The sequence below is a fragment of the Dendrobates tinctorius genome, unplaced genomic scaffold (assembly GCF_039654945.1).
Source record: "Dendrobates tinctorius isolate UK_male_01 unplaced genomic scaffold, ASM3965494v1 ptg000208l, whole genome shotgun sequence".
NCBI lineage: Eukaryota > Metazoa > Chordata > Amphibia > Anura > Dendrobatidae > Dendrobates > Dendrobates tinctorius.
The window spans coordinates 2,732,616-2,755,994 of record NW_027361875.1 but is presented as its reverse complement, the minus strand read 5'-3'; the positions used below and the strand labels follow the sequence as shown (position 1 = coordinate 2,755,994).

At 44.2% G+C, this 23,379-nt stretch overlaps 1 protein-coding gene across 1 annotated transcript in view; it reads right to left on the bottom strand.

The window, feature by feature from the left end:
* SPTB (spectrin beta, erythrocytic) overlaps positions 1–23,379 on the bottom strand; it is a 152,936-nt gene that overhangs the window by 83,795 nt on the left and 45,762 nt on the right. Inside the window, exon 2 of the mRNA XM_073554165.1 lies at positions 1,818–2,009. Within this exon, the coding sequence (XP_073410266.1) occupies positions 1,818–1,962 (145 nt within the window). The 5' untranslated portion in view covers positions 1,963–2,009. The remainder of the gene's footprint in view (positions 1–1,817; positions 2,010–23,379) is intronic.

Sequence of the window (23,379 nt, the reverse complement as noted above, 5' to 3'; positions counted from 1 at the left end):
CTTAGTAAAAAAAAATTATATAGACCTGTGTAACAACCCTGCTGGCGTCACTGCATGGCCTCCCATCCCCCGCACATCAACTTACTCACTGCTCCAGGTCATGCTGTGAATTCTGTCTGTTGCCAGTCCTGTGCTCTGTGCCTCTGCTCTTCTGTATGTTTCCTGGCTATGTGTGTATAGGGGGCGGCGCCAGAACTCTCTGGTTCTTATGCAGTCAGGGTGCACCTGTCTAATCTGTCCCTGACCAATCACCTAGAGGCCTTGACTATTTAGCTCTGCCACACCCACTGAAACATTGCCTGTGCAATGTCTAATCTCAGTTAGTATCTTGCTGCTGAGGAAGCCAGGTCCTGTCCTCTGTATTTCCTCCTTCTCTGGAGGAATACTTCTTGTCTTGCCTTGTATCTTGTCTGCCTGCCAGGAGGCTGAATATCCTGGCCCTTGAGTCTTGGTTCCAGTACCTTGTCTGTACTCTGTCCTACCTTAGTCTCCCTTTCTCCTTGTCCGTGGCTTCCTTTCCTGCTGTGTCTTTCCTTGTGTCCTCCCTGTCTGTGCATCTGCACCCTTACAGCTCTGTCTGTGCATCTGCACCCTTGCAGCTCTGTCTGTGCATTTGCACCCTTGCAGCTCTGTCTGTGCATCTGCACCCTTGCAGCTCTGTCTGTGCATCTGCACCCTTGCAGGTCTGCCTGCTCAGTTCCCTAGCCGCTCTGCCTGCTCGGCTCCCTAGCCGCTCTGCCTGCACGGCTCCCTAGCCGCTCTGCCTGCACGGCTCCCTAGCCACTCTGTCTGCACGGCTCCCTAGCCGCTCTGTCTGCACGACTCCCTAGCCGCTCTGTCTGAACGGCTCCCTAGCCGCTCTGTCTGCACGGCTCCCTAGCCGCTCTGTCTGCATGGCTCCCTAGCCGCTCTGCCTGCATGGCTCCCTAGCTGCTCTGCCTGCACGGCTCCCTAGCTGCTCTGCCTGCTCGGCTCCCTAGCCGCTCTGCCTGCACGGCTCCCTAGCCGCTCTGCCTGCACGGCTCCCTAGCCGCTCTGCCTGCACGGCTCCCTTGCCGCCCAGCCTACTCCGCACTCCTGCGGCTCCGCCTACTCCACACACCTGCCTATATCCATACCTGCACCTCCTGTGTGAACAGGTCCAAATCCTGTTCCAACATACACCACTCCCTCCTGCTTACACCTGCTGTGTGAACAGGTCCCTACCTGTCCCTTCTCATACCATGCCAGCCTGTCCGGTGTCTCCAAGCCGTGCCCGCCTGCCCTGTGTCTCCAAGCCGTGCCCACCTGCCCTGTGTCTCCAAGCCGTGCCAGCCTGCCCTGTGTCTCCAAGCCGTGCCAGCCTGCCCTGTGTCTCCAAGCCACGCCTGCTTGCCCAGTGTCTCAGCCGTGCCTGTCGTGTCTACCTGCCTGCCTGTCTATAGCTTCTGTCAAAGTGACTTGTCCCCGAGTGGGACCAGCAGCCACAGCTAGACACCACCCTGGAGTGGCACCCGACAGCTATCTGCCGCACAAGCCCGACCTCACAATCAGAGGCTCCAATGAAGACCGAGGTAGCTGTCGTAGTCATGCCCCTTCCAGGGTAGTCTGGTTTGTGGCACAGTGGGGCCACAAACCCCCGACTTGCGCCATTCAGCCATGGCACGAGCGTGACAACCTGGATAACCTCTTTAAGCAACATGTCAATGAATTTTCTGCTAGGTGGAGGTAGTGTAACTGACCAATGCATTCTGATTACTTAGAAGTGCAGTCATACAAATAACACAAGTTTAAGAAAAGGAACTTGTCTATTATCTTCAGGGCGCTAACAATGTTACCTGCAAGAGCCTTAATTCTTGATCTTTCAAACATGCGAGCAGAACTGTTATCATTGTCCAGGTCATCTTCTGTTGTCTCCCAGCGCGAGTTCACCAAGCTGTATTGCTGCTCAATTTCCAAGTTGTCAAAATCGGTAGTCTGCATTTTCTTCCCCTTTTGCTTGGCTACTTTCCAACATCAATTGTTCATTCCTGCAGAATAAAACGGTGTAAAATGAGTAACAGAAAAGTAAAGATTTCTGTGTATAAAATATATGTCAAATGTAAAATAATGCCCTAGACTGTCAAAACAATTTCATTTCATACTGCTAAGCTGAAATAACCAAAATTTAGGGACAATTTTGAAAGCCGTTTACACCAGTCCCCACCAAAAGTTCTTATTTCTTAAGGTGCATAATGACTTCTAAAGAAACTTCTTTTGAAAGTTCCCACTTAAGCCCTTTGTACACTTTAGTTTAATGTCAGTCAAACCCGCTGATATTGATGGCTTCAGCCAACAGCCTATTGTATATGGAGGCCTCCAGACTATCCCCTGAGAGGTGATGTTGGGAGACCGAAGGATTCAACATGTCTGATTTCGGACTGTCGATCCTTTTGTTCTTAAAGGGATAAGCCACCGCCAGACATGTCTGACAGTAGCTCTCTCTTAGGCCATGTTCACATGTTCAGTATTTGGTCAGTATTTTACATCGGTATTTGTAAGCCAAAACCAGGAGTGAGTGATAAATATAGAAGTGGTGACGTGTTTCTATTACACTTTTCCTCTGATTGTTCCAATCCTGATTTTGGCTTACAAATACTTACAGGTACATCTCACAAAATTAGAATATCATCAAAAAGTTAAATTATTTCAGTTCTTCAATACAAAAAGTGAAACTCATATTATATAGAGTCATTACAAACAGAGTGATCTATTTCAAGTGTTTATTTCTGTTAATGTTGATAATTATGGCTTATAGCCAATGAAAACTCAAACGTCATTATGTCAGTAAATTAGAATACTTTCTAACACCAGCTTGAAAAAATTATTTTAAAATCTGAAATGTTGGCCTACTGAAATGTATGTTCAGTAAATGCACTCAATACTTGGTCGGGACTCCTGCAATGTGGCGTGGCATGGAGGATATCAGCCTGTGGCACCACTGAGGTGTTATGGAAGCCCAGATTGCTTTAATAGCAGCCTTCAGCTCCTCTGCATTGTTGGGTCTGGTGTCTCTCATTTTCCTCTTGCAAATACAGCGCACATAAGGAAAAAAATTCAAAAATTCAAAAAAACACACATTTGAAAGGTAACTCACTTGTGAGTTACTCTTGACAATACCCCATAGATTCTCTATGGGCTTAAGGACAGGCAGGTTTGCTGGCCCATCAAGCACAGTGATACTGTTGCTTTTAAACTAGGTATTGGTACTTTTGGTGGTATGGACAGGTGCAAAGTCCTGCTAAAGAATGAAATTCCAACTCCAAAAAGCTTGTCAGCAGAGGGAAGCATGAAGTGCTCTAAAATTTCCTGATAGATGGCTGCGCTGACTTTGGTCTTCATAAAACCTACACCAGCAGATGACATGGCTCCCAAAACCATCACTGATTGTGGAAACTTCAAACTACACCTTTAGCAGCTTGGATTGTGTGCCTCTCCACTCTTCCTCCAGACTCTGGGACCTTGATTTCCAAGGTCTACTGTGAAGTATCCACAATCAATGATGGTTTCGGGAGCCATGTCATCTGCTGGTGTAGATCCACTGTCTTGTATCAAAACCAAAGTCAGTGCAGCCGTCTACCAGGAAATGTTAGAGCACTTCATGCTTCCCTCTGCAGACAAGCTTATTGGAGATGGAAATTTCATTCTCCAGCAGGAATTGGCGCCTGTCCACGCTGCCAAAAGTACCAATACCTGGTTTAAAAACAATAGTATCACTGTGCTTGATTGGCCAGCAATCTCGCGTGACCTTAACCCCATAGAGATTCTAGGGCGTATTGTCAAGAAAAAGATGAGATACCAGACCCAACAATGCAGACGAGCTGAAGGCTGCTATCAAAGCAACCTGGGCTTCCATATCACCTCAGAAGTACCACAGGCTGATCGCCTCCATGCCACACGGCATTGATGGAGTAATTGATGCCAAAGGAGCCTCGACTAAGTATTGAGTACATTTGCTGAACATACAGTAGGCCAACAGTTCGGATTTTAAAATAATTTTTTTAAAGCTGGTGTTATAAAGTACTGTAATTTCCTGAGATGACTTTTGGGTTTTTATTGGCTGTAAGCCATAATCATCAACATTAACAGAAATAAACACTTGAAATACATCACTCTGTTTGTAATGACTCTATATGATATATGAGTTTCACTTTTTGTATTGAAGAACTGAAATAAATTAACTTTTTGATGTTATTCCTTTTTTTTTTAAATCAAATAATTTTTATTGACGAAAATAAGGATAACAATACATATATAGGCATGTATAAATATATCAGCAATATTACTTTTCTTACATTTTTAGTAATACAAGAAAATCCCCCCTTAGAAACTTAGAAAACCCTGCCCTAACCCCGCCTCATCATGCTTGCACAATCCTTGTCCATATAATACAATGCCGCACACATTTCTATAGCCCTAATATCTTGTCTTTGATGAGTTCCAGAGAGGCTAACCCAGGAAAGTCCAATCAACCCCTATTTTTTATGTTATTCTAATTTTGTGAAATGCACCTGTACATAAAATACTAACCAAATACTGAACGTGTAAACTTGACCATAGAGAACTTAGGAGCATCCTCTGTGTACCTGAAAGTTGGGGTAGGTAGATGCCGGCCGAACCATCGTTCATCTGACAACTATCTAAAGTGTATGAGGTGATTTAGTATCATCCTTAGTGGTAGTAAAAGGCTAGGAAGAAAGTTGTCAGACCTTATCCGACTCCTTGTGTAAAAATGTGACTGTCTCTAAAAAGTTCAGAAATACCTTCTGGAGGCTCCTTCACGTGGCAGAGACTCTAATATCATACCCAAATACCAGCATGACAAACCCACTCTATGGGCCTAAAGTAAAACATCCTGAGCGGTTTTAAAGTTTTTTTTTCCAAAATAACTTCTTATCTTACAAAATTGTCTACATGCAACCCAAAGCAACTTTATAATTCACACCCCATGAAAATACCTTACTGCTACTGAGATTTGGCCCCACCAGCTTGTCTCCCTTCCTGCATCAGATCACGTTTTACAGGTGATCGATGCCTGCCTGGTAACTCCCACAATAAAAGGGATTTCAATATTGATGTCATGCACATTGCCTGCCAATAGCAATGATCCCTGGCAGCGCGTGGGTGGTATTAGTGCTTGCCGGTACTTTTGTAAAACTTGGCTAGAGGTGGACAGTGAACAGGACATCAATAATGGCATTGTGGGGTAAACAAGTGGGCACATACATTATTTGTGGCAGGAAAGGAAGCAAACTTGTGGGGCCCGTGAACGGGGTCCGGATCTCAGCAGCTATCAGCTATTTTCACCAGGTATCCCAGAAAATCCTTCTATGAAGGAAATAAAACAAAAAAAGATTTATTGCTTCTTCTATACATCCAAGTGGTAGGAGATCAGCGCAACTTTCCCCATATATTCTCAGTTAATACTGCTTTAATACTGTTAATGTTAGGCAATCCCTGTATGTGTTGCTGCTGTCTTAACAGCCGCAAGACAATCAGGCGCGAGGACTCGAACATGTTAATCAAGCATACTGAAGACACTCGGATAACACCTGAGCAAGGTCGGATAACACCTTTTACGATCATGCTCGCACATTACTAGTAATGAACCATGGGAGAAAAGTATGCAAACTGAAGAGGTAGCTGCCCTTTAATGTCAATGTCCGACCCTTTACCAAGCCATGCAACATGCCCAGGTATAAATAATAAAAACTCATCTACATACAGCCAGTTTTAGGGTGTAAAGCAAGCTTTGGCTGGCCAAGTGCGATGTCCTTGTGAAAAGGTGGAGAAAGCTCTTGTTACACAACAGTCCTGTGTACTCTGGGCTCTGTTTCCGTCATCTGGGTCCGCTTCCCTCTGCTGTGCTTTGTGTCGAGTTTTGCAGGTTACCTTGAGTGGTTCAATGATATCTATATCTGGGGGCAGCACGGTGGCTCAGTGGATAGCACTGCGGCCTTGCAGCACCGGAGTCCTGGGCTCGAATCCCACCAAGGTACTCCGGTTTCCTCCCACATTCCAAAGACATACTGATAGGGAATTTAGATTGTGAGACAGTGATGATAATGTGTGCAAACTGTAAAGCGCTGCGGAATATGTTAGCGCTATATAAAAATAAAGATTATTATTATTATCTCCATAGACCTGTTGAAGGTCCACACCTGTGTCTTGGGGTCCACACCTGTGTCTATGTTCTTGCTGCTCGTGAGATTACTGACTGTGCCCAGTCTTTACTGCCCATGTGCCTTTCTGCTTGCTACATCAATGCCTGGGGTCGGTGTGCCCACCCAGACATGAGGCTTAAAGTATCCATCTCACCTGATGTACCTAACAGTACTGGTTCTAGACCTGTTAAAGGGTTGGACCTTGACTTGTCAGGAAACCACCTCTTCTAGGTTGGGTATATGTAGCATTTACTGGTTATTAAAATGGGGGATCTGTTATGAATGGGTCACCGAGGAGGAAAAACTAAACAAGCTAAGTCACAGAAAACCAGAGAGGTTGGTAACTATGCAGATTGCAGACCCCAGACCCCTGATCCTAACCACAACAAGTAGCAGCAGCCGTGGAGCTTTCCTACGATGATCCTAGCCCTCCGTCAGGCGCAATAGATCTGACAGGCACACAGTAATTAGTTTCACTTCTCTCTCCTTGCCCACTTATCAGAAAACCCCACCCCTCCTAGTTATCTCCTGACTCTACAGGCTCTGTGAAACCTGATATCACAGTGACTCAGCAGACCTTCTAGTGAGCAGATATCAACACTTTGGCTTCTCAGGCACATTGCGCCTGATTTCAACACAAATTGAAAGGTTAGTATTTTCTTTTTTTATTCATCACGATTGTGTATTTAGCTTGTTTTATGAAGGATTAATGCTAAGTTAGTGTACATAAGTACTGTTTTCTTAGACAAAAGGAGGGTGGCTTCTAAGGCACATTGCGCCCTAACACATACTCTTTCTCTCTTGCTTCAGATTTTCTGCTGCAATGGCCAGAAAACAGTATGATTCATCTAAACCCCTTCATTTAGAAGAAATGAAGATTTTTTTGTTAGAAGATGATGAGGAAGAACCAGCAGTAACTGAGGATTTAGAGGAATCTAGTGACATTTCATCTGAAGATGAGGTAGCAGAATGTAACACTGATTCTGGAACAGAGCAGGATGGTGATGACACTGATACAGAGGAAACAGACACAGATCTAGCTTATTATTTGGGCAAAGATAAAAATACAAAGGACGTCCCAAGGACGTTCCAGAACAAACACCGACTCTACCACCTTCTAAAAGACGCAGTTGTACTACCTGCTCATTTGTATCTGGTTTCAGAAGGCTTTCTAAATATGACTGCAAAATATGTAAAGAATCAATCTGCCTTTCCCATGAAACTTTCGTCTGCCAGCCTTGCTTTTCTAAGTGTACCTGTGCTGCTTCTGCTGCAATTGAAACCACTGAAGATGATTAGAAAATAATTAAGTAACATCTAAGTGCAATATCCTTTAAGTTTTTTTCCATAATTTTATATTTAAGCAATAGTTAAGTAAAGATAACTGGAGCCTATTTGGCGGTACTACCGAAAAGTGGTACTTTTAGTTTTAATAAGTTTATGGTTAATAAATGTTTTTTTTTGCATCTGATTTGGTGTAATCTCTTTTAATACATTCCTATGAAGGTCACTGACTACTTCTATAGTCCTGAAATTGAAATATGTAGCTACTATAGGTGGTTTTCTGACCTGTGCTTGTCAGGCACATTGAGCATGAACTGAGGAGAATCTATATTGCGCCTGACGGAGGGCTAGACGCCTCATCGGCCGGAGGACTAAATAAGCCTAAAGCCAGAAAAGGGGAAAACTAACTGCCCCAGAGCAGACCCCAAAGGAATAGACTGCCCCCACACATGTATTGACGGTGAAACAAGATGAAAACACAAACACAGGCAGGAAAATAGGCTGAGCAAATGATGGGGCCCAAACTAACTAGAAAAGATAGGAAAGGAAAGATACTGTCTGCAATCTGCCCAAAACCCTAGAAAAATAATGTCCAACACTTCTGATAACAAAATTAACCATGAAGTCACTAGACTTCTCCCACTATATCAGCACTCTGAAATATTCTGCGACAGAGCAAAAACGAGGCCAATCTAATAAGGGACAGAAAGCAAATTGGAAAATACAGATAATAAGAGTGGAAATTCAGCACAGCCCCAGCCGGGGCTGGCTGACCACACAAAAAACTGAATAGACCAACAAAATCAAGTGTGAACATTAGCAAAAACACTTAGGTTGATATGGCCGGAACAGAGCAGAAAAACCAAGACCAGAAGCCAGAAGGAATCATCAGCACTAGAATAGGGCGTCGGCTGTCTTAAATCCAGTCTAAGATTCCAGAGATCCAATCGCCATCCTCATCAGCAGGTGGCAGATCTCCACCAATTATGAGTACACAACAGTACCCCCCTCTTGAGGAGGGGTCACTGAACCCTCATCCACGCCACCAGGCCGATCAGGATGGGCCCGGTGAAAAGCACAAACCAATCTATTGGCATGAATATCAGAAGCAGAGACCCAAGAATTATCCTCCTGGCCATAACCCTACCATTTGACCAAATACTGGAGTCTCCGTCTAACCAAACGAGAATCCAATATTTTCTCTACCTCATATTCCACATTGCCTTTAATCAATACAGGGTCAGGAGGTGCTGCCATAGGAACTACTGGCTCAACAAACCTCTTCAACAGTGATTTGTGAAATACGTTATGGATCTTGAACGTGACTGGAAGAGCCAATCGAAAAGAAACAGGATTAAGAATCTCCAAAATCTTATAAGGTCCAATAAATCTTGGCTTAAATTTTGGAGATGCAACCTTCATAGGAATATTCTTAGACGACAACCAAACCATATCACCCATTTTAAACCGGGGACCAATGGTCCTATGCCGGTTGGAAAATCGCTGGGCCTTTTCCTGAGAGAGTGACAACTTATCCATCACATGGTCCCATATCTGCTGCATTCTCTCAACCTCAGTGTCCACACCTGGGCAGGATGAAGATTCCACTTGCCCTGAAGAGAATCGAGCATGAAACCCAAAATTACAGAAAAAGGGTGACATCAAAGTGGCAGAACTAGCTCTATTGTTCAGCGCGAATTTGGCCAAGGGCAAAAATGAGACCCAATCATCCTGATCAGCAGATATAAAACATCTTAAATAAGACTCCAAGGTCTGGTTTGTTCTCTCAGTCTACCCATTGGTCTGGGGATGAAACGCGGAGAAGGATAACTGAATTCCCAGATTGGAACAAAAGGCTTTCCAAAATCTGGAAACAAACTGGACACCTCTGTCCGACACAATGTTCTCCGGAATCCCATGTAACCGAACCACCTGTTGTAAAAACAAGGGCACCAACTCAGCGGAAGATGGCAACTTTGGGAGTGGTACAAGATGGACCAACTTCGAAAATCTATCACAAATCACCCAGATAACAGTCATTCTCTGAGAGACAGGAAGATCAGAAATTAAATCCATTGAGATATGGGTCCATGGCCTCTTGGGCACCTGCAGGGGCATCAGCAACCCACTAGAACGAAAACAGGGTTTAGACCGAGAACAAGTCCCACAGGACTGTACAAAATTCCTGACATCACGAGATAAGGCAGGCCACCAAAAAGACCGACTCAACAAATCTCTGGTACCAAAAATACCTGGATGACCAGCCAATGCGGAGCAATAAACTTCAGACATTACTCTCTTTCTCCACTGGTCAGAAACATACAATTTCCCCATAGGGCAACGCTCAGGTTTATCCTCCTGAAATTCCTCCAGGGCGCATCTCAAATCAGGCGAAATGGCAGAAAGAACTACCCCCTCACCTAGGATGGTAGTAGGCTCGATCACATTAAGGGAATAAGCAAAGAAATTCCTAGAAAGGGCGTCTGCCTTAACATTCTTAGTGCCCGGAAGAAAAGAGACCACAAAATTAAAACGCGTGAAAAACAAGGCCCATCTAGCCTGTCTAGGATTCAAGCGTTTGGCCGACTCCAGATAAATCAAATTAATGTGATCGGTGAGGACCACAACTTGATGTCTAGCTCCCTCCAACCAATGTCTCCACTCCTCAAATGCCCATTTCATGGCCAACAATTCCCGATTCCCCATGTCATAGTTGCGTTCAGATGGGGAGAACTTTCGAGAAAAGAAGGCACAGGGATTCATCTTAGAAGTCACAGGGTCTTTTTGGGACAAAACAGCTCCTGCACCGATCTCAGAAGCATCTACCTGAAATGGAAGTGAGACATCAGGTTACCGTAAAACTGGAGCTGAAGTAAATCTCCGCTTAAGCTCCTGAAATGCTGAGACAGCCTCAGGAGACCAATTCAGCACATCAGTGCCCTTCTTGGTCAGATCTGTCAGTGGTTTGACAATACCAGAAAAATTACCTATAAATTTACGATAGAAATTAGCAAAACCCAAAAATTTCTGGAGAGCCTTCAAAGAAGTAGGCTGAACCCAATCAGAAATGGCTTGTACCTTGGCCAGGTCCATTTCAATAGTCGACGGAGACAAGATAAATCCCATAAATGAAATCCTCTGTACACCAAAGAGGCATTTTGATCCCTTAACAAACAAGGAATTCTCCCACAAAATCCAGAACACAGTCCGGACATGTTCCACATGAGAATCCCAATCACTAGAAAAGATCAAAATATCATCCAGATAGATGATCAAAAACTTATCCACAAAGTCTCGGAAAATATCATTCATAAAGGACTGGAAGACAGAAGGGGCATTAGTGAGCCCAAAAGGCATCACCAGATACTCAAAATGTCCATCCGGAGTATTAAACGCCATCTTCCATTCATCCCCGTGCTTGATGCGAATACTATTATACGCCCCCCTGAGGTCAAGCTTAGTAAACCAGCAGCATGCACTCTTAACTCTGGAGAATAAATCAGACATCAGGGGTAACGGGTACTGATATTTAACCATCATCTTGTTAAGGGAACGATAATCAATACACGGTCTTAATGAACCATCTTTCTTGGCCACAAAAAACCCCCCAGCACCTAAAGGTGATGAGGATGGTCTAATATGACCCTTCTCCAATGACTCCTTAATATAGGATCGCATAGCATCATGTTCGGGTACTGATAAGTTGAAAAGCCGACCCTTGGGAAATTTACACCCAGGCATCAACTCAATTGCACAGTCATAACTCCTATGAGGAGGCAAAGATGCAGACTTACTCTCACTAAATTCATCAGAAAAATCAGCCAGATAATCAGGAATATCATGAGACTGAGGAGAGGTGGAGAAAACAGGAGCGTCCCTAAGAACACACTGACAACCCCAACTCTCCACAGACCCAGATTTCCAATCCAAAACTGGATTATGAGTTTGCAACCAGGGAAAACCCAGAACAATAGTATCATGCAAATTATGCAACACCAAAAATTTACAATTTTCTTGGTGGTCTGGTGCAACTCGCATTATCACCTGGGTCCAAAACTGAGGTTTATTCTCCGCCAAAGGAGTAGCATCAATCCCCCTCAAAGAATAGGCATCCGTAGAGGCGTCATGGAAAAATCACAACGTTTAGCAAAGTCCAAATCCATCAGATTCAAAGCTGCTCCTGAATCCACAAAAGCCTCAGTGGAAAACGTGGATAAGGAGAAGATCAGAGTAATTGCCAAAAGGAACTTAGGTTGTACACTGCCCACAGCAAATGTGTGTGCGAAATGTTTCTCTCGTTTAGGGAAGACAGAAATAGTATGAGAGGCGTCTCCACAGAAAAAACAGCTTATTACGCCTTCTAAACTCCTGACGTTGCGCCCTAGACAAAACCCCATCACATTGCAAAGGTTCAGACGTTTGTTCAAAAGGTGGCAGCGCCTCCCGTGTAGTTTTACGTTCACGTAAACGCCAATCAACTTGAATGGCTAATGACATAGAATCATCCAGACCTGGGGGAACAGGAAATCCCACCAAAACATCTTTTACGGGCTCTGATAAACCCTTCCAAAAGAAAGCTGCCAATGCACTATCATTCCATGTAGTAAGGACCGCCCACTTTTGGAATTTTTTGACAGTATAACTCTGCAGAATCCTGACCCTGGTTTAATGCCAACAGGGTTCTCTCAGCTTGATCAACAGCATTAGGTTCATCATACAACAACCCCAAGGCTTGAAAAAATGCATCCACATTAGTCAGAATAGGATTTTCAGGTGTCAGAGAAAAAGCCCAATCCTGGGGATCGCCGCGCAGCAAGGAGATGACAATTTTAACCTGCTGCGCAGAGCTCCCCGATGAGTTAGGCTTCAAGGCAAGAAATAATTTACAATTATTCTTAAAATTCAAAAATTTAGACCGATCCCCAGAAAACACATCAGGAGTAGGGATCTTAGGTTCAGCAGCATGTGACTGAATGAGGTTGGTGGAAATTCCCTACATTTCAGCAGCAAGTTGCTCCACGCGATCAGACAATTGCTTAATCTCCATTAGGAAAAAAAAATCCTCCTACGGCCCCAGAGAAAAAGAGGAAAAAATACATTAAAAAAAAAATTCTGACACTTTTTTTTTTTTAAACAATTCTTTCCTGCTTTTGAGCACCCTAGAATCTGCGGTATGGCTGGTAATTCTGTTATGAATGGGTCACCGAGGAGGAAAAACTAAACAAGCTAAGTCACAGAAAACCAGAGAGGTTGGTAACTATGCAGATTGCAGACCCCTGATCCTAACCACAACAGCTAGCAGCAGCCGTGGAGCTTTCCTACGATGATCCTAGATGTCTCGTCACGGCCGGAGGACTAAATAAGCCTAAAGCCAGAAAAGGGGAAAACTAACTGCCCCAGAGCAGACCCCAAAGGAATAGACAGCCCCCACACATGTATTGACGGTGAAAGCACAAACACAGGCAGGAAAATAGGCTGAGCAAATGATGGGGCCCAAACTAACTAGAAAGGATAGGAAAGGAAAGATACTGTCTGCAATCTGCCCAAAACCCTACAAAAATAATGTCCAACACTTCTGATAACAAAATTAACCCTGAAGTCACTAGACTTCTCCCACTATATCAGCACTCTGAAATATTCTGAGACAGAGCAAAAACGAGGCCAATCTGATAAGGGACAGAAAGCAAATTGGCAAATACAGATAAATAAGAGTGGAAATTCAGCACAGCCCCAGCCGGGGCTGGCTGACCACACAAAAAACTGAATAGACCAACAAAATCAAGTGTGAACATTAGCAAAAACACTTAGCTTGATATGACTGGAACAGAGCTGAAAAACCAAGACCAGAAGCCAGAAGGAATCACCAACACTAGAATAGGACGTCGGCTGTCTTAAATCCAGTCTGAGATTCCAGAGATCCAATCGCCATCCTCATCAACAGGTGGCAGATCTCCACCAATTATGATTTCTTAACAGGGATCCTAAAAAAATGACGTAGGGTCTCCCTATAATTAACAACCAGCAAAGGCTGTGCAGACAGCTGTGGGCTGATATTAATAGCCAAAGAATGGGCCAAGGATACTGCCCCCCTGGCTTAAAACATCAGCTCTCAGCCGCCCCAGAAAAAGCGCATCTCTATGATGCGTCAATTCTGGCACTTAGCCTCGCTCTTCCCACTTGCCCTGTATCGGTGGCAAGTGGGGTTCATATTTGTGGGGTTGATGTCACCTTTGTATTGTCAGGTGACATCAAGCCCTGAGGTTAGTAATGGAGAGGCGTCAATAAAACTCCCCCATTACTAACCCCATAGTCACATTGTATAAAAACACACACCAAGAATAAAGTCCTTTAATTGAAAAAATGACACAGACTCCTTTACAAATCTTAATCAAACCATACTTACGATCTTGCCTAATTCCACCAAAACCCTCGTTCTCCTGTAATAATACAAAAATAAAACGCAACAATATACCATATCTGTAACCTCGATGATGTCACCGCAAGTCACTGAGGCTGCGCTCGCAGCAGCTCATTCACCAGTGGTTCTCAGCTTGGACGGTCGCATCTTGGCACCGTCCAGTTTGAAAACTATTTAGCCCCCAGACATGGATTACGGCGTGGGACAGAGCGACAGACAGGTATGGTATATTATTGCTTTTTTATTTTAGTTTTATTACAAGAGAACGAGGGCTTTGGTGGAATTAGGCGTTTGATGAGTATTACTGTGTTTGTTATTTTTAAATAAAATGGAAATCTGTGTTTAGTCTTATTTCTAATAAAGGACTTTATTTTGGCTGTGTCTTTATTTACTATACAACTATAGGATTAGCAATGGATAAGTATCTTATAGACGTCTCTCCATTACTAATTCGTGAGCTTGATGTCACCTGACAATAAAAAGGTGACATCAACAACACAAATATGAACCCCACTTGCCACCACTACAGGGCAAGTGGGAAGAGCCGGACAAAGCGCCACAACTGGCGCATCAAATAGATTTGCCTTTTCAGGGAAATTGCAGGCTGCTATTTTTAGGCTGGGGTGCCAATATCCATGGCCCCTTACCAGCCTGAGAATACCAGCCCCCAGCTGTCTGCTTTAGCAAGGCTGGTTGTCAAAAATGGGGGGGACCCCACGCAGTTTTTTAAATTATTTATTTAAATAATAAAAAAACTGTGTGGGGACCCCTCTATTCTTGATAACTAGCCTTGCTAATGCTGACAGCTGAGTGTTGCAGCCCCCAGCTGTGAGTTTTGCCTGGCTGGATATCAAAAATACAGGGGAACCCAAGCAGATTATTTTTAAAAATTATCTATTTACAGCACAGGAGCGACTGATAAATACTCCCATCCACAGCTCCTGCTCTCGCTGTTATTAGTGGCAGCAAGTGGCAGCTGATGGGAGCTGTAGTCCCATCAGCTAACACTAGTGACCGGAGGTAAACTTTTATACCTCCGATCACAGCTGAGCACTCACGCTTTCATTTGACAGCGTTGGAACCGCGGCTCTCTGACCGACAGGGAATGATTTCACCGCCGATCAGAAGCGGTGTCTGCTGCGCTGTCATGCATGTGACAGCGTGTCAGACACTGTATTGTCGGGCCCCTCATTCAAGTGAATGGGATTTGGGTCCGCTCTGATGGACCACATGCCTTTTTTTTATTTATTTACAGCCCAGGAGTGGCTGATGAATATTCCATCTGCTGCTCCTGCTGCCACTGTAATTAGGGTCAGCAGGTGTCGGATGATGGAAGCTGTAGTCCCATCAGCTGACACCAGTGACTGGAGGTAAACTTTTTACTTCAGCTCACAGCTGAGCGCTCACGCTGTCTTCTGAGAGCGCAGGAACTGCTGCTCTCTGACCGGCGGGGATGATTTCACTGCCGATCAGAAGCGCTATGCCTGTGTTTTCCACGTTGTCCCACAGCTTGGGAAACAACGGCTTTTGTGCTGTGTATGTTCGGCTATATTCGGCGATTTAATCGACAATTAAATTGGCGAATATTGCAAATTCGGCGATCGTAAGCCGAACCAAATATTTAAATATTTGCTCATCTCTAATCCTGAGACCACTCATGTGTGGGGCTTTTCATCCATAGAGGGGGCTTACTAACAATTTTTCCCTAAGAACACTTCCATGAATAAAGAGTGGGACCTGCACATCCCCCAAGAGCAACTTCTTCCAAACATCTAGGAGCAATTTGGTGATGAACATTGCTTTTTTTCAACCTTAATATAGACCATGTAGCAAGGCAAAAGTGACATCTAAGGCTTGTTTCACACATCAGTTTTTTTGTTCAGTTAAAATCCGCTAAAATGGCGGATAACGGATCCGTTTCTGTAGTGACCACAACGGCACCGGATCCGTCAAAGGAAGAATTTTAAAGGAACCGCTGCCTTGGGAAGGAGAGAGTGAGAGAGAGAGAGAGAGATATTGCATGCTCCGTTCGGGCATGTCGGCGGACATCAAAATTTTGGCGGATCCGCAAAAGAACTAATCCAACGGATGGCCATCCGTCAAGATCCGCAGGTAATGCAAGTCAATGGGAAAAAAACGGATCCGCTAAGAAAAATGGCGGATCCGTTTTTTTTGCAGATTTTGTCTGATGAACACAAACGGATGTGTTAAACAGGCCTAAGCGGCTCGGTGAACAAAACATTTACATTTTGTGTCCATGGCCAGGAAACTTCCAAGATCTCAATCCCAGTGAGAACCAGTGACCAATCCTCAAAAAGAGGATGAACAATCAAAAACACAGAAATTATGATAAACTCCAAACACTGATTAGACAAGAATGAGATATGGCCCAGAAGCTGATATCCAAGATGTCGGGTGAATTGCAAAAGTCTACGAAAATAAGGGTCAACCCTATAAATATGAAGTCTTTACATATATTTGATATATCTGGCAATAAAAGTTTATAAACTTATGAAGTGCCGATAATTGAACTTAAGTAATTATAGAAACAGGAAATTTTGTGAAAACCAAAAATGGTGTCATTCTCAAAACTTTTGGCCACAACTGTGTGCTCCTTAAACTATGTCTGCCATGTAGCATGGACTCCTAGGTTTGCAGTCCTCCTCCACAGCCACAACATACGTATCAGTGCACCTTGGATGAATGGATTTGTAGAAGCAAGCACATCAGCAGTAGCCCAGGACTAATGGTAAACATGAGAGAGTAGATGTCACAGACAACCATATCACATGATTTCACAATCCTTCCTGCCCAGGACACATTCTCTCTTACTCAGGGTGTATTTATGTAGTGATCAAGTTCCAGTCATTGCTTTCTAATATTGGAGGGTGATGAAATATGAGGCTCTACATGCACGGTCTAGTTCACGGGGAACAAAATTCAATCAGTACTAGTTGTATTGTCTATATCTGAACTGACAGTCTATTACGCTCTTACACACTGCAAAAAATAAAAAAGAAAGAAACGCCAGCTTCAGACCACCAAGGAATAGACACTTTAGACAAGAGTAATGTAATACCATGCTGTACACTTAGGAGAATCACTGAGGAACAGCCCAAAGTAAAGACCAGAATTACTATTTTATAGGCAATGTAGGTGTTCATTAAAACAGAAAAGTCAGGAGAGCGGATAAGTTTTTTCTGCATGTAAAGGGCTGTCTGAGTACAAAATATTGATGACCTATCCTTTATCAATATCAGTCCAGCACCTAGCACCCCGACTGGTTAGCTTCACTTTAACTGTTAATCTGTTAAAGGGGTTGTCCACCTTTGATGACCATTTTTTATGCTGCCCAGCCGCATTTATGAAAGTGCGGCTATCAGGAGAAAATTAACTTATTTCCTCCCTGGAGCCACTGGCTTTTCCATCATAGGGACTTGCTTGAGCGGCTTCAGTACTCGTTCACAGCACCGCTTACGATATTGTGAGCGGTGGTTGTAAGCACATCCTGGAACTTTGATTGACACCTAGCGGGGCAGTGAATCTATGCAGAGCCGGCTGTCAATTAATGTGACAGGGTGTGCTTATGGGTCGCCCTCACACACCCAGGGCAGCGGGGTACTCGGTACCGGGCCGGTGTCGAGGCGGGAATGTGTCACAGCAGCGGTGACCCGATCCGTGGCCCTGGGCACCCAATATCAATGGCAGTGATGTTAGTGGTGTTAGAGTTTAATAGGTAGTTTGTGACGCCACCCGTGGTGTTTGGCAAGTAAGATGGTAAGCCAACGCTGCATGCAGATCCGCTGGGACTGATGGTGTGGTGCAGCAGAGATGGTATAGCTCCCCACAGGTGCAGCTGTAGTCCCAGGGCAGTGTAGGTGCAATGGATGAGGAGAGGCGCAGAATGTATGGAGGCTGGTACCCAGGTGTAGTGGTGCTGGAGTAACTGGAGGACACCAGAGTATGCGGTTCCAAAGCTTTACTCACTGTTTGCAGTTCACACAACTGCCTGCCTCCGTACTGTGTTCTCCAGGTCAGGGCTCCAGCCAACCTCCGGCAGGATAGAATTCTCCCCTCTACACTCAGCCAACATGTACCTTACTGAACGACTCCTCCAATGCGCCTTTTACGTGCGAAGCACTCCAGTACTTAGTTACCCTGGAATGCCTCTCTCTAGGTGTTCCTAGTCTTTACTTGTATGACAGACAGCTGTAGCCTGCTCGGGGACTCCTCACTGCGTCCCGGCTCTCTATTCAGTTGCTGTTGTGTCCCAAGTCTATGATGGGAGCAAGGCGTTAGCGGCTCACTACTCCTCCGGTGTCTGTTGCCGGACATAAAGTTCCAATCAACCTTGGGGACCGGGCCCCGGCCTTTGCGCTCTCCGGACTGGAAGGGTTCTCTCTCTTTCTCAACCTGCTTCCCACCGTCCTTCTTTTCTCCTTCGTTCCGATCTGTTCTCTCTCTCTCTTATGGAAGGTTAGGTTACCAATCTTATCAGTCTCTTTCTCTGGTCTTTCTAGTGCCAGCAGCCCAGATCACTGGGACCTGCTGCAGCACGTCCCTCAGACACCCATCTTCTCTCTTCTCTCTCCTCTAACCAACTAACTACTAACTTTCACTCTTCCCACTCTTTTGTATCATCTTACTCCACCCGCCTCCCAGCACATCTCGTGTTATGAAGCAGGGTTCCACGAGGGGTGCTCTGCTAACCCCCAGCATGAAGCTGTTAGGTGGCCCCACTGAACTATCTTGTGTGTGGAATGCAGGTGTGGAGCGTGGTCGGGAGTTCCCACCCTACCTGGATGGTGGGGCACTACACCTTAGGAGAAGGTGCAGTACCTCTGTGGTGACTGAAGCCTCAGGGGTGCCACACTTACAGCCACTGCTCACAGTATAATTAGAGGATCTGTAAACAGTGACTGTAGTTGCTTCATGCAAGCCTCATTGACTGAAAGCTGGTGGCTCCCAAGAGGAAAAAAGTTAATTTTTTCCCAACAGACACTTTTTTAGTAAGGCCCCCTGGGAGCATTGTAACACTATTTACCTGCATATTAACCTCATATCTGCAGGGGAAACAGCATGTTCTGAGGTGACAGGTTCCATTTAAATGCATACAGTGGGGAAAAAAAGTATTTAGTCAGTCAGCAATAGTGCAAGTTCCACCACTTAAAAAGATGAGAGGCGTCTGTAATTTACATCATAGGTAGACCTCAACTATGGGAGACAAACTGAGAAAAAAAAATCCAGAAAATCACATTGTCTGTTTTTTTTCATTTTATTTGCATATTATGGTGGAAAATAAGTATTTGGTCAGAAACAAAATTTCATCTCAATACTTTGTGATATATCCTTTGTTGGCAATGACAGAGGTCAAACGTTTTCTGTAAGTCTTCACAAGGTTGCCACACACTGTTGTTGGTATGTTGGCCCATTCCTCCATGCAGATCTCCTCTAGAGCAGTGATGTTTTTGGCTTTTGGCTTGGCAACACGGACTTTCAACTCCCTCCAAAGGTTTTCTATAGGGTTGAGATCTGGAGACTGGCTAGGCCACTCCAGGACCTTGAAATGCTTCTTACGAAGCCACTCCTTCGTTGCCCTGGCGGTGTGCTTTGGATCATTGTCATGTTGAAAGACCCAGCCACGTTTCATCTTCAATGCCCTTGCTGATGGAAGGAGGTTTGCACTCAAAATCTCACGATACATGGCCCCATTCATTCTTTCATGTACCCGGATCAGTCGTCCTGGCCCCTTTGCAGAGAAACAGCCCCAAAGCATGATGTTTCCACCACCATGCTTTACAGTAGGTATGGTGTTTGATGGATGCAACTCAGTATTCTTTTTCCTCCAAACACGACAAGTTGTGTTTCTACCAAACAGTTCCAGTTTGGTTTCATCAGACCATAGGACATTCTCCCAAAACTGCTCTGGATCATCCAAATGCTCTCTAGCAAACTTCAGACGGGCCCGGACATGCACAGGCTTAAGCAGTGGGACACGTCTGGCACTGCAGGATCTGAGTCCATGGTGGCGTAGTGTGTTACTTATGGTAGGCCTTGTTACATTGGTCCCAGCTCTCTGCAGTTCATTCACTAGGTCCCCCCGCGTGGTTCTGGGATTTTTGCTCATCATTCTTGTGATCATTCTGACCCCACGGGGTGGGATTTTGCGTGGAGCACCAGATCGAGGGAGATTATCAGTGGTCTTGTATGTCTTCCATTTTCTAATTATTGCTCCCACAGTTGATTTCTTCACTCCAAGCTGGTTGGCTATTGCAGATTCAGTCTTCCCAGCCTGGTGCAGGGCTACAATTTTGTTTCTGGTGTCCTTTGACAGCTCTTTGGTCTTCACCATAGTGGAGTTTGGAGTCAGACTGTTTGAGGGTGTACACAGGTGTCTTTTTATACTGATAACAAGTTTAAACAGGTGCCATTACTACAGGTAATGAGTGGAGGAAAGAGTAGACTCTTAAAGAAGAAGTTACAGGTCTGTGAGAGCCAGAAATCTTGATTGCTTGTTTCTGACCAAATACTTATTTTCCACCATAATATGCAAATAAAATGAAAAAAAACAGACAATGTGATTTTCTGGATTTTTTTTTCTCAGTTTGTCTCCCATAGTTGAGGTCTACCTATGATGTAAATTACAGACGCCTCTCATCTTTTTAAGTGGTGGAACTTGCACTATTGCTGACTGACTAAATACTTTTTTTCCCCACTGTATATTTTGGGCTAAAATTAATTTTGGCAATTGGGCTTTGTTAAAAATTTTGCTCCTTTTGACTTTTTCAAGCTCTTTGTTTTCTTCAATGTGGTTTGTGGCTGTAAATCAGCTGAGAGCTCAAAAATGACAGAAGATAAGCTGCATTCTCACGATGAGCTTTTAGTGAGTTTTTGATGTTGCAGAATTTCTGCACTCAGCGTCAGACTTGCTCAGAGGGACACCCGGGGGCCCGCCAAGAACCACGGTCATTTGAACAACCACAGGCATATCAGAGGCCGCAAGCTCGCGTGGCACAGTCACATTAAAATTGCGGGCGGCCTATCAAAAGTCGCGTACGTCAGGATGCGGCATCTGATGGGTTGGTGGCCATTTTAACGACAGCGCCATATATGAAGCCACAAGTGGGCATCAGGGAGCGCAGAAAGGTGAGAAGAATCTTTTTTTCTTGTCCACCTCTGTGAATGGGTAGGGTGGTAGACATAGGGGCTTAGGATGAGGTAGCATAGGGGCCCAGGACGGGGGGACATAGTAGCCTAGGACGGGTCATACAAAGGCCCAGGATGGGGTCTAGGGTGAATGACAGAGGCCCGGGACAGAGGAACATAGGAGCCCAGGATGGGGACATTATTAAATAAAGGGGCCAAAAATCTGGGACATTATTAATTAAAGGGGCAAATGATGTGGCCATTATAAAATAATGGGGCTAAGGATCTGGGGTATTATTAAATAAAGGAATGCAAGGATTAGTGACATAATTACTGTGTGGGGGCCAGAATAGGGAACATACATTATTGATTTATGGTGGCAATTGGGGGACATAATTACTGGAGGGGCCAATTAGGGACATTATTACTGCTGTAATGTAATTTACTTTTGAGGATACGGTCTTTCATTGGAGAACAAAAGGGAGGTCCCGTTACTGTGCAGGACGGCACTATGTCATTTTTTTCTGCATTTGACATTGTGCAGAAGTTGGGGGAAAAGTGGGGAATGTGCTCTAGAAATGATCAGCTATTGACAACTGTTATTTTCTGCAGAGACGAGTCCTGGCTGGGAGAAGTGATGGCAGTCTGCACTGGATCAAGAAGAAAAGCGAGCATGAAGGACTTCAACTAGAGACGTCAGTGGTAAGTCACTGTATTACATGTACATTCACACTAAACACTATATAGTATATACAGAGCTCCTGTGTATTATGTCACTGATAATCCCTGTATTACCTGTACACTGACACTAAATAGAGAGCTCCTGTGTATAATGTCATCGGTGATCACTGTATTACCTGTACACTGACATTATATACAGAGCTCCTGTGTATAATGTCACTGTTGATCACTGTATTACTTGTACACTGACACTGTATACAGAGCTCCTGTGTATAATGTCACTGGTGATTACTGTATTAGCTGTATACTGACACTATATACAGTGCTCCTGTGTATAATGTCACTGGTGATCACTGTATTAGCTGTACACTGACACTATATACATAGCTCCTGTGTATAATATCACTGGTGATCCCTGTATTACCTGTACTGTACACTATACACAGAGCTCCTGTGTATAATGGCACTGGTGATCCCTGTATTACCTGTACACTATACTGTATACACATGAGCTCTGTATATAGTGGCAGTGTACAGGTAATACAGGGATCACCAGTGATATTATACACAGGAGTTCGGTATATAGTGTAATGGTACTGGTGATCACTGCATTACTTGTATACTAAATACAGAGCGTTTGTGTTTAATGTCATCAGTGGTAATATTAGTATTATGGTTTTTATTAATTAACTGTATTGCAGTATTCGGTCATTATGTGGTGGTAATATGTGATCTGGCCATGGTGTGGCGGTGTCTGTGCCTTGTATGTGGTAGTATTCGGTCATTATGTGGTGGTAATATGCGGTCTGGTCATGGTGTGGCGGTATTTGTTATTTGTTCCTTCTATGTGGTATTGTTGGTCTTGGTATAGTGGATTGTGCTGTGTATGGAGTCACTTTGTCACTCTGATATCAATAAGGGGAAGATTCTTTATTTCCAATAGCAATTAAATACTTGGTTGTTTAACCCTCCCTGTCCTGTGACTATTACACAGTAGAAAATATGCACTTACAGAGATTCTCTGGTGAAACTAAGAAATCACCTATCCTAAGGTGACATTCACACATTCAGTATTTGGGCAGTATTTTACATCTGTATTTGTAAACCAAAACCATGAGTGGTTATAAAGAGATGCAAGCCATATAAAATAATAACAAATTTTATTTAGCACATATAACCAACATAATTAAAACCATTTACTCAATATGAAAGCGCTTGTAAGCACTGCACATGTTTGGCCACCACTGCTGGTAATCTTGGCATGGAGTTAAAATGTAAAATTATCAGCAGCAGAATGGGTGCACAAGTCAATTGGAGAGGTGCTTGTTTTTACAAGCTATATCTAATTATACCCAACCATGAAGATGGGAATAACCCTTCTAACTTTTATCTGTACAACGTGCTGCTTGGCTTTTATTTTCACTACATAGATGGGATATTTTTGGTACATCCAAAATGCATCCTTTATGTATCCCATATAGACACTACTTTCCTGTAGCCGCAGCCTCCAAGATCAGTGATCTATACAGGGTGGGCCATTTATATGGATACACCTAAATAAAATGGGAATGGTTGGTGATATCAACTTCCTATTTGTGGCACATTAGTATAAGGGAGGGGGGAAACTTTTCAAGATGGGTGGTGACCATAGCGGCCATTTTGAAGTCG